This window comes from Sinocyclocheilus rhinocerous, unplaced genomic scaffold (assembly GCF_001515625.1).
Source record: "Sinocyclocheilus rhinocerous isolate Xijiao unplaced genomic scaffold, SAMN03320098_v1.1 scaffold4792, whole genome shotgun sequence".
Classification (NCBI taxonomy): domain Eukaryota; kingdom Metazoa; phylum Chordata; class Actinopteri; order Cypriniformes; family Cyprinidae; genus Sinocyclocheilus; species Sinocyclocheilus rhinocerous.
This window is the reverse complement of record NW_015643559.1, coordinates 74817-90593: the sequence shown is the minus strand read 5'-3', so window position 1 is coordinate 90593 and position 15777 is coordinate 74817. Positions and strand designations below refer to the sequence as shown.

At 38.6% G+C, this 15777-nt stretch overlaps 1 protein-coding gene across 1 annotated transcript in view; it reads right to left on the bottom strand.

Annotated features, from left to right (window-relative positions):
• Positions 1 to 15777, bottom strand: part of LOC107757336 (A disintegrin and metalloproteinase with thrombospondin motifs 16-like) — a 68225-nt gene that overhangs the window by 18566 nt on the left and 33882 nt on the right. Inside the window, exons 13-18 of the mRNA XM_016574778.1 lie at positions 14637 to 14809; positions 13121 to 13251; positions 10777 to 10900; positions 6706 to 6950; positions 2389 to 2527; positions 849 to 975 (exon numbers count right to left, since the gene is read on the bottom strand). Coding sequence (XP_016430264.1) covers positions 849 to 975; positions 2389 to 2527; positions 6706 to 6950; positions 10777 to 10900; positions 13121 to 13251; positions 14637 to 14809 — 939 coding nt within the window. The remainder of the gene's footprint in view (positions 1 to 848; positions 976 to 2388; positions 2528 to 6705; positions 6951 to 10776; positions 10901 to 13120; positions 13252 to 14636; positions 14810 to 15777) is intronic.

The window sequence follows — 15777 nt, the reverse complement described above, 5'->3', positions numbered from 1 at the left end:
ATATGCAGCCAATGAGCTTACTGCCTTGCATTTATATGGCTGGCTAGCATTCACTAGAGATTCCTGCAGCGCGCTTTCAGAGTTTCTCTGAAACCCTCCACCTTCCCCAGCTCCACCTGTATAGATCTGCTACGGGGTTATGCTATTTGTGCAGCAGCAGTATGTCTTAAATACTCACGGCACTGTATCGCCGTATGCATTGGCCGTAGCTAGTTCCTGTACTTGCTTGCAGCGGCAGCAATAATCTACAAGTACAGCAATAACCAACAGCAGCAGCAATTCAGCAGCAGCGTAGCAGATCTGTTCCACCAATACCAAATACATTAACATTGTCATATCCATCACCATGCTAAAATCTTCCGAGAGTTGTCATTATTAAAATCAAGTTAAACTAAATGAAAATAAGAAAGGTTGCCTAGGTAACTAGATTAATGTCAATGTTAATAATTCTTTCCTTTCCTTTCCTTTCCTTTCCTTCATTTCAGCTATATCAAGTAACAAAAACTTTGTAAATTGTTTTAGTTTTAGTTAACCATAATATGCCTGATTTGAAGTACTAAAATAACTAAAACTGAAATGAAAATGAATTAAATATAAATATAAATATATATAGTATCTATTAAAAAACTAAGAAAAGTGATAAAAGCACATAAATTACTAAAACTTAAAATAAAATTACAATTAAAACATATATATATATATATATATATATATATACAGATAAAAGCCAAAACATTAATAAATACTACAACAGTTTATAAATGATACTACATTAACACTGGTTTCTTTCTCTAGACACGTCTCTCTCAGTGTGTGAGCAGATGAGAGGAGGTCAGTGACGGCGTTACCTTGCGGGACAGGGCTGTGTGTTACAGGACGTCACACCGGTGGACGGCCGAGATCGCGAGTTACAGTAAGACGTGTTCACCTGCACCCTCAGATCCTTATAGCAGACTGCTTTACTGACCATCTGACCTGAGGAGCAAACACAAACAACATATACAAAACTCAAATCCCCTGATGAACTGACATAAGCTGGAAATCATCATGAACACTACTTCATCGTGAAGAAACTTCAAGGTATTTGAGCTGAAGAAGCAGTTTTCCAGATGGGAACAGACCTTACGGACTCACCTGAGGCTCAGCTATAGAGTTACACCTGCACAGACCAGCAGATACGCTTGAGAAACACACAACAATGCTGTTGAGTTTCACTCAGATCATTTAGACTGATTTTGGATGCATGTGCACTGATATGCAATTAATGAAAAAATGCAACAGGTTTTTACAAAATCCCTTGTAAATAGAAATGCATGCACTTATGGAAATAATACACTTTAAAGACAGTTTTTCTCCATTGCTAACACACTATAACTGTTTCATTTGGCACAGTTTTCCAAACCTTTCATACAGTTCTCGAAACAAAGACACGTTTCTCAAATTTTTAACACGTTTCACCTGTTTTCACACATGCTCCAATTTGCTCAGTGTTTTCTGCAAAACTCTACACAAGAACGGCATCATTTTGCACAGGTTTAACCATGTTCTCATTTAGAAGACGCAAACACAAAATATAACTACCACACATTTATCCATGTGTGAACATTAAGTAGCAAAACTGATGATGTGTATTTGACAGGTTTGTGTGCCATCTGAGGCCAAAGTTTGAGTCTGACAAAAGAGAATGTGTTTTTGACTAAAATGTTTGACTTTGACCTGGAAGTTTGAAGTTTGCACAAGTTGGTGTGTAGTTTTGAGATTGTGTTTATAGTTGTGAGAAAGTGGTGAAGTGTTTCATGAATTGCGTGTTAGCAATCGAGAAAAACTAATAAATCATTCAGACTGATTTTGTGAACTGGATCAAATGATTGATCATTGAAAAGGTCTGATTAACAAGAAGGATTTGTTGACAAATCTGATATCACTGCTTCTCTCATAAACTCTCATGAATGAGCTAGGATGGATGTCTAGATTTTCAGTGAATAACAATTTAAAATAGTAGCGATGCACATGGGTTTGATTTGCATGGAATGCATGCACTGCTGAAATGTTGAATGCAATGCAAGTTGCTTTGGATAGAAGTATCTGCCAAATGCATAAATGTAAACATGTCACTAAAACTAACATTTTGATTCAGGTTTATTTTCTGCATATATGCATTTTATTACTAACATCTGTAAATTTAATCAGCGCAAGATTGTACGTGTATTGCAATCAACAGGGCATAATGAGCTTGAGCTGGACCAGAATCACAGACCGCCAGAAGATCTGTAGCAGACTGATTCAGTTAAAGTGTTAATGTTTTAACATGTGACTGCAGTGTAATGTCTGGCCTACATTTGCCATGTTCCTCTACTCGCAGCAGGTTGTGTTCAGACTGATCAGTACCTCCTGCGCAGCTGGCTGAGCACTGCGAGCGAACGATGGCCCATGTGTAGTTGTGTTTGGGCTGGTTGCGTCGCTCTGTATGCTCTTTGGTCAGTGTGTATTCCCACTGAATGCCCGGATTCCAGCCCTGCATGAGAACCTGTGCAAGGACAAACACACAAGACCTAATGAACCATCAACCACAGAGGAAAACACAAAACCATTCTTCTTTAATTCTTGAGAACAATGAGTACACTGACTCTGTATTACGACAGAGCGCTGCCCACATGCTGCGTCCCCGAACAAAGTCTCATGCTATCAGAACATTCTGCATTTAACACAGTCAAGAAGGTTGTTTTAACCGTAATTCCATTTTGTAGAGTAATACAAATAGTTTACAGCTGCTTGATATAAGAGTCAGTAACATATAGATATCAACAAAGGAAAGATCTTTTAAAAATTGAAGTAAATAAAAAAAAAAAAAACTTTTTATGTTGGTTGTTTATGTTAGTTTCCTATCATTAAGTTTTTATAACATTTTCAAGTTTGAATTTAGCAACTTTAACAATGTCATGTAGTGGTTTCTAATATGCTTAACACTTTTTTGGCTTGTAAACGGTGCTTGATCTGTGCAGATTTCTCTCCTGTTTCAGACCAGACCACTTTTACACCGGAGGAACCGTTATTATGGATTATGGACTTTTGGTATTTTAGCCGGAAGCAAGGGTTTGAAGTTAAAGAGGTCATGACATGGACTTTTTTTCCTTGTCAGTAATCGGCCACTGTTATGATTGGCTAACGTCAAATGTCACAATCTCTAGCTGGAGTACCCATGAGCTCCTCTAGACGCACTCCGTCCCATACCTCTGATATTTATTCTGGACTCCATTTCCCAGATACCCTCTGCCTAGGAACCGATTACGGGCTCCACCCATTTCCCTTCAGGAGGACTATTTAAGTCAGACAAAGCATTTTGAAATGATGTACTTATGGTTTGTGATGCAGCTGCAGTCAGATCTAGTACCGCTTCATCTTTCAACAAATGTGTCTTTGTGGCTCTCCATGACACTGTGCCTCGTTTACAAAAAAAAATGCTCCGATCAATCCTCTGACACGATCCAGGGTGCCATTAAAAATAAACTATCCACTTGTTCCTTACGTTGGGATCCTTCTGATAGCTATCTATACAAAGACGCGAACGAGCTGTTTAAACCAAATGCGTCAATGCGAATGTTCTTTCACTCCATTTGTCCTATTGACAGACTCGAGCGTGGACTATGAAAGTGAAACTGAACGCACATCTGTTTACTGTATCCAGTGCAGACAAGATAGCGTCAGTGATTGTAATTTGTATTTGTTTTTGATGCAATGCGACACTTGCTTTCAGCGTGATCAACGGTGCATTCCAAACGGGATATATCGCCCTCTAAAGGGCACATCGGAGTGAAAACAATCATGGCCCCCATATTGAAGGGTCATTACAAACCGAAGTACTCAAAACTGGCCACTTCAAAGAGCCCTTCTTCGGAATGAAGGATTTTGAAGGGTACAACTGATGGGCACTTCAGCCCCCCATGATTCTTTGCGCTGATTCTTTGCATGATGACATCTCCATATGGGCATGGGATGATGACGCAGAAGGGCACTTCAAGAAACAGTTGTTTGGTCCACTACACCCTTCAAAGCTCTCTGAAGGGTAAACCCTTTGAAGGGATTAGGGCATAGGGATGAGCCCTTCCGAATGGAACGCAGGGTATGTGTCAGCCGTTAAGCGAGTGAACACCAGTGGGTGGGGCCTATGCTAAGAAGACGACTATTCATCGATGTCTTGCTCTGGAAGCGTATTTATTAGGGATGGGAAGATTCCCCGATTCGTTCGGTGCATCGGCATAAAAAGTTAACGATGCGATGCATCAGTTTAAAAAGTGTGTATCGGCTACAAGTCGGCATTTGTATCACGATGTATCATTTCTAACATATTTGCATCGGTAAAAACCGATTTATTTATATATAATTACTAGTGGATGTGCTATACTTTTATTATTTAGAAAGTGACCAATAATCTGTGATCTATGTATTTGTTTGTCAAGCGCGTTCTCTCATCACCGCTGCTGCGTGAATATGACGAATCACAACACCACGGAGACCCGAGAAAACACTGGGATTAAAGTCCAAAACCTGACTTGAAATAACCTAACAAATCAATCGGGGCTAAAGCGGTTCCATAAACGAAAAATTAAGTTCACACAATCTCACGCATGCTTATTCTTAATCAAATCGATCCACCATGGCAAACAGCGAATATATTTGTGCTGTTTAATGCATTTGAGACGTTGTGTTTTCCTCAGTGCATAACTGACATGTCACAGGTATATTTTTCATCTGTAAATGTTAGAAAGTCATGCAAATATATCCATTTTGCTGTCAGGAGTGGGCAAGGCTGACGCGAGTGAACGAGCGCTGCTGTACGCATGCGTGCTAAACATACAGAGCGCAATAATTCTGAGTAAAATATACATTTTGCTAAAATATTTTGTGTAACGGTAAATTCCCCTACTATATACGGTGAAAAACTGTATTGGACATTACATGTATTGGACATTAATTTTACGGTAGTATACCGTTTTTTGGAAGTGAAAAAGACTGTATAATTTACAGTGAATAACCGTAAATTTACGTTTCCAGAATTCCCTTCGTTACATTTCAAATTTGATGTTTTTTTTTGTTGAAATAACTATGTTTCTTCTTAGTTTTTTCTTATCAGTTTTGTATATTAGGGTTGTGTTACACCTAATGTTGTTAAATGAATTTAACTGTAAATTTAAGTTAAAACAGTAAAACCTAAAACATTAATACCATATTTTTTACGGTAAAATTCCGGCAACCACAGCTGCCGGTTTTTTATCGTAAATTTTACGGAATTTTTTTTACAGTGTAGTTCAGTAGCTAATTACTAAGCTCAAATGAGTTAATGTGTGTTTCTTAAAGCAGTTAAAATAAAGTCATTTTCTTTATTATTTATTTTCGTTTTAATTCAGTGATTTTAACTTTTAATTTAGTTATTTGAATGCTTTAAAGAGCAATTTTATATTGTAATGTTCTAATGTTCACCTGCTTTAGACCAGGTTAGTTTCCCAGCATAAGTTGCCACAGTGACTGGAGTTGATCTATGTTAAATTTGCTTTATGGAAACAAATAATTTGACAATGAGTCAGACTAACTGAAACAAGCCTGGCTTTTTTGGTAAACTTGTTTTATGAAACAGGCCTTGAGGCATTAAAAGTGATAATTTTTTTTCCATTGCATCGTATTGCATCGAATCGCATTGTGTTGAATCGAATCGAATCAGAATCGGATCGCACTGCATCGTAACAGGGGTGAATCGTATCGCATCGCATCGGTAGGTGCTTCATATGTATCTTTAATGTATCGTATCGTTGGCTATGCATTGAGATGCGTATCGTATCGGCCTCAGTCATGAGATGCACATCCCTAGTGTTTATGCAAATGACTGCGCCCAGGTGACGACACATTGTCCCATTGGATCCAAAACGAGCCGTTTTTGGAGCTTGATTAAATAAATGCTTTGTTTATATTGAGGAGAACATTTTAAGCTATGAAACTTGCAGGATGTTTTAATGGTACAAAGACCCCTGCCAAGGCAAAATTTGATTTCTCATGTCATGACCCCTTTAAAACAACTTAATGCTGGATTTGTTTCAGCTTTTGTCTTCTCCAGATGTTAACTGATGGACTGGAGTGCTGTGGATTACTTGTGGATTATTGTGATGTTTTTATCAGCTGTTTGGACTCTCGTTCTGATGACACCCATTCACTGCAGAGGATCCATTGCTGAGACAGTGATGCAATGACACATTTCTACAAATCTGATGAAAAAACAAACTCATCCTAATCTTGGATGGCCTGAGGGTGAGTGCATTTCCAGCAAATTTTCACTTTTGGGTGAACTATTTCTTTAATAAGGTTATCTTTTAATAAATGTCATCTACTAGTCATTCACTAACCGCTTACTAGCACTTATTTTGTGCCCAGCAGCATTCATCTTGATTACATCAAGACTGGTTAAATGCATAATTGTGCGATGAGATGCATGCTTTACACAATACAGCAGACTCTGGCAAGCAGTAATATGACACACCAGCCAGCACTCTCATTAGACAGAGTCAATAAAGCAGAGCCCATATGCCTTATTACAGAGCACAGTAAAAGTGAATAAATAGAAAAACAAGTGTTATTTTAAAAATTAGTGTTATTTTTTATTGTAACTGGCCGGTTATGCAATTATGGAAGATCAAACAAGTTACAGGCAACTACTACCTCAACCACCAGTGTCTCATTGGTGGGTCCAGTAGAAGTGAGGCTCTCAGGACGATTGTAGGGTCTCTTGTAGTCAAACACAGCCCCAGCGATGGAGTGTCGTCCAGGCCAGTCCACTGTCCAGCGTCCATTCAGGTAATACTTCCTCTGCAGATTCCTCAGGGCCAGATAAGAGCTGGAGGAGTTGAGCTCCATCACACGGATGCTGCGCGCTCCAGCCGGTATGGTCACCACACGGTAGTACTCTACACAAGAGACAGGGCAGAAATGATAAAAAATATATTTTTGAAAATAACTATATTTTTAAAATGTAAATAATGTTTTATTTATTGCTATTTTCTGGATTACATAAACTGTTATTTCATAGGTAAGTTCCTTAGGAGTGACTTATAAAGTTTATATATCGGTGATATATAAAGTTTATAGATCAATTTACCTTGTTTGCAAGTACTTGTTAGAAGAAGCAGCCGAGCAGCAGAAGAGGACAGCAGTTTGTAAGTGTTTTGTATCTTTTATCATTAGATTTTAGCGCGGTTGTCGTTGCTAGGACACATTGTTTTGATTACTGTGTTTACCGTGGTAAACGCGTGCTCAAGTCGCGTTTGTTCTCGTGCGTATTGCGTGGCTTTGCAGTTTCGGCTTAATGAGTAGTAAGGCGTGGCCAGCTGAACTCAATTACGAGGAATCAGAGGAGTATATATTTGCTTAGTACACCGTGGCGGTGGTCGAGGCAGCCCTCGTGTGAAGACCGACGAGTGTAACGACCATCGACTCTACCTTGCACGACTCCACCAAGCAAGAACACCGACAAGGCACTTGAGTATTGCTTTTTTCCCCCTTTCTTTACCTTTTGTTTTACAATCCATTTTGTAGTTATTTATCGTCCCCCAGGTCAACTGGGTAACTGGGTACTACTCGTTGACTTTAACATCCATCTAGATAAACCACAGGCTGCTGACTTCAACACTGTATGTAGCATGTAGCATGTGTCTACTACAGCTACTCACAAATAAGGTAACCAATTGGACCTTATCTACACATGCTACTGCTCAACTGAAAACGCTTTATTTACACCGTTGCACAGCTCAGACCACTTCCTCATCACTTCTAACCTCATACTGACTCCAGACACAACACACACTCCTCCGCAGGTCACCTTTCGGCGTAACCTACGCTCACTCTCTCCCACTCGCCTATCCTCTATGGTTTCATCCTCACTTCCTCCACCTTCTCAGTTTTCAGCACTGGACACAAACACTGCTACTGACACTCTTTTCTTCACTCTAACATCTTGCTTAGACAACTTTTGCCCCCTTTCATCCAGACCAGCACGCACCGCCTCCTCTGCCCCCTGGCTGTCTGATGTTCTCTGGGAAAATCGCTCTAGACTCAGGGCTGCAGAGAGGAAGTGGCGCAAATCAAAAAACTCTACTGACATTAGTGTATATCAGTCACTCCTCTCATCCTTCTCTGCAAATGTATCCACAGCTAAAACAACATACTACCACAACAAAATTAACAACTGTTCTGACGCTCGTACACTTTTCAAAACCTTTTCTTCTCTTCTTTGTCCTCCTCCACCCCCTCCTTCATCAACTCATACTGCTGATGACTTTGCAATATTCTTCATAAATAAAACAAGAACCATCAGCGACCAATTCTCCACACCACAAACTGACAAAAACTCCATAACCACAAATACTCATTCTCTCTCCTCCTTCTCTCCGCTCTCGGAGGCAGACGTTTCTAAACGTATCCTTTCCAATCATCCTACTATCTGTCCACTTGATCCTATCCCCACTCAACTCCTTCAGGCCATTTCTTCACTCTGGTACATTTCCCACAGCATTCAAGCAGGCATGGGTAACCCCACTGCTTAAGAAACCCTCTCTAAATCCAGCACTTTTAGAAAACTAGAGACCGGTATCCCTTCTTCAGTTCATTGCAAAGACACTTGAGCGAGTTCTGTTCAACCAACTCTCTATGTTCCTTGCCCAGAACAACCTCTTGGACAGCAACCAATCTGGCTTCGAAAGTGGCCACTCAACTGAGGCTGCACTGCTCTCGGTTACTGAAGCCTTGAGACTGGCAAGAGCAGCTTCCAAATCCTCAGTACTCATCTTACTGGATCTGTCTGCTGCTTTTGGCACAATTAACCACCAGATCCTCCTTTCCAACCTCATGAAGATGGGTGTCTCAGGAACTGCACTCCAGTGGTTCAAGTCTTACCTCTCAGGTAAGAGGTGAGGTTTCTAAGTAACAACTTCTTGATACTGGGGTTCCTCAAGGCTCAGTGCTTGGACCACTTCTCTTCTCCATCTACATGTGATCTTTAGGATCTGTCATTCAGAAGCATGGCTTTTCCCATCATTTCTATGCTGATGACACTCAACTCTACTTCTCATTCCAACCAGATGATCCGACAGTAGCTGCTTGCATTGCAGTCTGTCTGACAGACATTTCTGGCAGGAGGAAGGATCATCACCTTCAACTCAATCTTGCTAAGACAGAACTGCTCGTGATCTCAGCCAACCCAGCACTTCATCACAACCTCTCTATACAGCTAGGTTCGTCAACCATAACTCCTTCCAGGACAGCCAGGAACCAGGAACGGCCCGGCCCTGCAGGTTTGCCTTATAAAACATTAGGAAGATTAAACCCTTCCTAACAGAGCAGACCGCACAACTCCTTGTCCTTGTACAACTCCTTGCACTGGCTGCCAATAGCCGCTTGCATCAAATTCAAGGTACTGATGCTTGCCTACAAGACAACCACTGGTTCTGCACCAATATACCTAAACTTGCTAGTTCAGACCTACGCGTTCTCCAGAAACTTGCGTTCTGCCACTGAACGACGCCTCGTGGTGCCATCCCAAAGAGTCACACAATCACAAAGACTTTTAACGGACAGAATATTTTTTTATATTTATGGGGATAAAATGAGTACACTGTAAAAAAACTTCAACTGTAAAGGTTAAGTTCAGTTGCTGCTTTACATTTTTAATTATAATAAAACTAACTCTACAAGTTATTTCAACTTAAATTATATCAAACCAACTCTAAAAAATGTAGTCAAATCTCGAATAACTTACAAAATGAAGCTGAAATTGATTAAATTAATTTGATGATGAATGAAGTAATGGAAAAATAATCTCAAACTGAGCAGCTGAGTCTTTAGCCATTTTCAAAAAACATCTAAAGACATCTTTTTCACCATCACCTGACCAATTAATACTAGCATTTACGTATTCTATTCTATTCTATTCGTTTTGGTCTAATTTATTTATTAAAAAAAGAGACACCTTGCTATGTGCACTGTACTAGACTAACTGAGACTTGCCACAGCACTTGTATATTGTTGCTCTCTCATTGGTCTGATTGCTTCTACTTTATCTTTTGACTAGAACTTTTGTTCTAGTCGCTTTGGATAAAAGCGTCTGCTAAATGACTAAATGTAAATGTAAATGTGAGAAAGACTTTTAACAGACAGAATATTTTTTTATATTTATGGGGATAAAATGAGTACACTGTAAAAAAACTTCAACTGTAAAGGTTAAGTTCAGTTGCTGCTTTACATTTTTAATTATAATAAAACTAACTCTACAAGTTATTTCAACTTAAATTATATCAAACCAACTCTAAAAAATGTAGTCAAATCTCGAATAACTTACAAAATGAAGCTGAAATTGATTAAATTAATTTGATGATGAATGAAGTAATGGAAAAATATATATTGCCATGACATTATAGCCATTCAGCATTACAGTATAATTCAAACCAGTACAAATATATAAAATTGTTTTATGTGTCATTTTTTAACAATTACAGGACATTAAAACTAATATAATAACTTTTAATTTAAGTGAATTTAAATCAATATTCACATAAACCCATTATAATAAATGTGGCATTTAACTGTGTTAAACGATGTGGGGAATAGACATAGATTAGCACAGCTATTTTAGGAAGAGAAAAAGTGAATACAACAGCAAATGTAATTGCAGAAATTAACACGTTCCAGCTCTAATTAGAATGGTGTTCATGTGTTCATAGAGTAAAGACAGACACGTACGGCTCAGGTAATGTTGTTTGGTGTTTTGCCCTTTGTAGATCTTGCAGGTGGAGTTGTCACCCTTGCAGACGCCACACAGATCCGGCACGGCATTGGATCCCAGCACCTTATCACAGCCCACTCTCTGGAAAACACAAATCAGGAGCTCTCAGCAAGCACAGAAGCAGCGATAAAGCACTCGTAATCATCATTCCAGTTACAATAGTTCAGTAAAATCAGACAAAAAGTCACGAGAGACGAGGAAGTGCCTCCATGGAGCTGTGATTGGCCAATGATGTTGTCTGTGTATGAATGCCCGTGTCCGCAAATTGGCATTAATGAGTCAAAATGGTGGAAATGAATGGGTTAATTATAAAGAAAGCAATTCACCCGCTCAGATATGAGCATTTTCTGTCATGTCCAAATCAAATCAAACTTAAAATAATGATCTGAACTGTTTTTTGTGACTGCCCACCATCATTAAACATTCAGAGTTTACCAAGGACTAAAAACCCAAAACCAGACAGGGGATTTAGACTCCTTATTTCAGAAGACCACCACACACCACTGCTACACAAGCTCACGTGTAAACATGCTGTATTAATAAAGAGGTACAAGATGCTCCAAACTTCAAAGATAATCTTAGAGAAAGAAACACAAGAAGGTATTAATTTCAACATGCATGTCCAAATACACACAGATCAAATGCTCTCAGCTGAAAAGCATGTCCATGTTCAGTGTGTAAAAATGTTCTTTGTGTAATGTTTTCAGTGCAAACTACTTATGTCATCGACTCAAGTATAATCTAAAACATGAAATGACAAATGATTTCCGATGATTCATCATTACTGCTTATTGAAACTAAATCCGCGGAACTACAATTGTTCTGGTCCACTGCAATTTGTCACTATTTCATGCTAACATAATTTATCTTTTAATTTAACAGCAGATTTGAAATGTTGTCAGAGAAACGCAGCAGCTGAAGTCAAATTTAATTGAACTAAATAGTAGTTGGCTCTTTCGCCGCAAACATCCAAACACGCAATATGAAACTGATGTGTGTTCTGAAGGAAAGTCTTTAGAAAGATGTTTTTTTCTGAACCACACTGAGATGAAATGCATTTGATCGCTTTGCCTCTCAAGAGGGATTTCCACAACAGAAGAAAACATAAAAGCAATCATTGGGAGAATTCACTACAGATGAATCCTCTTGAAAATCTCTGGTCTTGATGATAACACACACTGTGTCAGTAGTCCATTACCAGAGAAAAACAAAACAACCAACAGCATGATGCTTTTATAATATGGAGCTATGTATTACACAACTTAACAAACCACTGGACAGAGAATACAACACGCATAAGTAAAGAATATTTTGCATTCAACACATTTTCAGCTGAAAGTTACTTACACCACATTACTCAGTTACTTTCAAGTAACTAGACTAAGGCCAGACAGTACTGTATCTACCAGTGTTGGAGAGTTACGGAATCAGATTACTTTTTTCAAGTAACAAGTAAAGTAACACATTACTTTTTAATTTACGTGAAAATATCTGAGTTACTTTTTCAAATAAGTAACGCCAGTTGCTGTGTTTCCCATGTACTGACTGACAGCTCTTTTGTCTCCGTTGCGAGAAATCGGGAGTTAAGTGCAGTCGTGTGCGCTGTGTAAAGATGATGTCTCTGTAGTTCTATCTAGACTAAATGTCAACATGCATTTACTCATCTCACCTGCACAAAAAACTGATTCAGTATTCCTCAAAATTAATAAAAGCAGTAAAATGCAAACTCAGAACAGTATGCAAACCTGCAAAAATGTTAACACAAACATTCTTTATGCATTTATTCCCATTTTATTAATCAGAGTCTTTAATGTTGTAAAAATGACTTTAGATAAACATAACATTTGTGTTTTTTTTTGTGATTGAGATGAAAGTGTTGAACTTTCTTTTCTTGTGTCCTTTTGTTCATGCTGGATTGAATGGCAGCACAGCTGAAAGGTTTGTTTGAGCTTTTAAATTGCCATTTTTCTCAGCCTAAGTCTTATTCATTTCACTTTTGGTATGAAAGGGCTTTTACATTAGCCAAAAATAACAAGCAAGCCCAGGCCAGAGGAGAAAGAGTAACACAACGGTTACATAACGCATTAGGCTGCTTTCCACAAAAAGTAATTAAATAATGCAATTAGTTACATTTTTAGGGAGCAACAAAATATTGTAATGCATTACTTTTAAAACTTCTATAACTTTCCCCAACACTGGTATCTACATGTATAATATCTACAGAGACAGTGACTTAAGACCTCAGGTTATGCAGTATTTGCATTGGGTCAGAATAAATATATTGTGAATATTGTACATTACCTCACAAATGCCATCAATGCAGACATCGGAGCTGTCCTGTGTGCAGAGTGTCCCATCCTTGACTTTACTGGAGAGGGCGAAGAAGAAGTCATAACCTTCAGCGAAGCAGTAGAGCTTACATACGTCCTGATCTGGAACAACACACACACACACACACACACACACACACACACATACACACAGGGAATATCAGGCATAGTTCCCTAAAAACACACGTCCTATAACCTGTGGACAGTAAATTCAAAAGTATTCACCCCCATGGATTTCTGCTCTTGTGACATTCCGAAATGAAAGCATATTTACATAGGATATCTATCTTAATTGATACGTTTGAACAGCCTAACTTGTGTAAACTATTCAATCACACTAGGAACATAAACTCTTAAATCAAGCAAAATATGTTAAACAGGTACAACTGTGTTGCTTTCAAATCCATCTGTGTTCAATTGTCTGAAAGCACACCAAATTTCACTGACTCAGCGAGTCTCACAACTAATGAAGCCCAAGGAACTTTGAGATCAAGCTGCAAGGAGGAAAACAGCTGGAAATGGTTACAGAAAGACTGACAAAGCTCTGGATCTTCCTAGAAGCACTACAAACTCTGTCCCAGCTCAATCCCTTCATTAACTCGCTTTAAAATCAGAAGGAAAAAACTGGTCGACAAGACTGTTGAAGAAGCCCCATCCCCATTCTAAACCATAATAAGTGCTTTTTTTGATGAGTATGCTAAAGTGTATTTGTTATTCACAATGGTAATCTCAACCCAAAATCCTGAAATCTGAATTGTTGACATGAAATGTGGTTCCAGAAGCAACACGAATATGGATCCAGCAGCATTTCCTAATTGGGAAAGTCATCAAGAATGGAAGAAATGGCAGAATCATGTATTGGGATTGTTTTTAAGGAGGAACTAAAAAGCTTGTTTCCATTAATGCCAACATGGATGAAGCCAAATACAGAAAGACACTTCATGAGAACTTGCTCAGTCATCCAACGATCTGCATCAAGTGTGAAGATCCAATGACCGAATGCACACGGTAAAAACTATGAAATAGTTTGAAATACATCAGATTTGTGATAGAACCTGATCCAACTTTATCCACCTAATTCATAAGACATCAAGACACTTTGTGCTGAAGAATAGAGATTCCAGTCATACCTGCGTGAAGATGCATGACTGTAATCATTTCTAAAGGACCACGTATAAACTAAGGACGTTATAAAACGTCTTTCATTTCAGAGACATTAATGTTCTTTTGGTGCATACATGTGTTGAATTTATTGTGTGGTGGAAGGAAGACACATTTTCCATGTGTTAAAATTTGGAGGAGTAACAGAAACCAAATGTGAAAAATTCAAGGGGGTGAATATTATGTGAAGGCTGAACATACTTCACTTCAGTCTAACTTCATAAACATAATACAACGAATGTTTTTACCCAGATTTTTGTCAAATGCACTGGCTCATTTCTTTTGAAACATCCCCTCAGCCGATAGAAATACACGTTTATACCAACCGTCCATGCGTGTGTAGGGTTTCCACTTGTAGTGCCATCCGCGGAAGGGTTTGCTGTTGAACTCTGCGCACTGGGCAGCTCTGAAGTCCACGGCGTTTTGAGGACAGTCAGCGGTGTTACACAGTTTATAAGAGCGAGACGAGCCCTCGCAAAACCTGCCGCCATACATCGGCCTGAGAGAGAAGAAAAGACGGGAAAAGAAACTGATCACGAGACACGTCTTGATTTACAGCAACAGCAACTTCATTCAATCACTCATGGTTGCCAAGCGGCTGTAATGTTTGTTGTAGTAATGAGATGCATTGCCAATGAAATTAAGATGTCATTCTATTTTGACGAGGAATCCATTTTCTTGCCGCTTAAAATTACATTTCTGCAGAGCAAAGTGTTTGTATATAAAGTGCAGCAGTGCATAACACATCTTATGATGAACAAGATGAATGGTTATCAGAGCATGAATCAAACTCTCTCACAATGCCAGCAATTTTCCATGCAGCAGTTTTTATTATATTCCTGCTTGTGGGAAATGAAAAATCAAGTAGAACTACAGTATTTCACAGGATCACACACGTATCCCAATGTCTCCATTTCTGTTAGCTTTCCTTCTTCTATAGAGAGTTTCATGGCATAAGGCTCAGGTGATTGGCTGAACATATGTGTTTCCATGAGCAAAGAGGAGAATTCAAAACCATACTTCTGAAGAGTTTTGTGCTTGCCTTGAGATAAATGGGAATGCTTTAGTAGATTGGGAATTACAGAGATTCTCGGTTCAAACCAAGTCCGAAATATTCTCTAACTGTTTGTTTGTATCAAAACTCTTCAATTTTTTGTTATAAATAAATAAATAATACAAATTTAAATCAGCCTAAAAATGTACACTACCATTCAAAAGACTGGGGTTGGAAAAATACGAGTTTTAAGTCTCTTTTGCTCACCAACTCTGCATTTATTCGATCAAAAGTACAGTAAAAACAGTAAAAATGTGAAATATTATTACTGTTTAAAACAGCTGTTTTCTATGTGAATATCTGTTAAACTGTAATTTATTTCTGTGATCAAATCTGTATTTTCAGCATCATTACTCCAGTCTTCAGTGTCACATGATCTTCAGAAATCATTCTAATATGCTGATTTGCTGCTC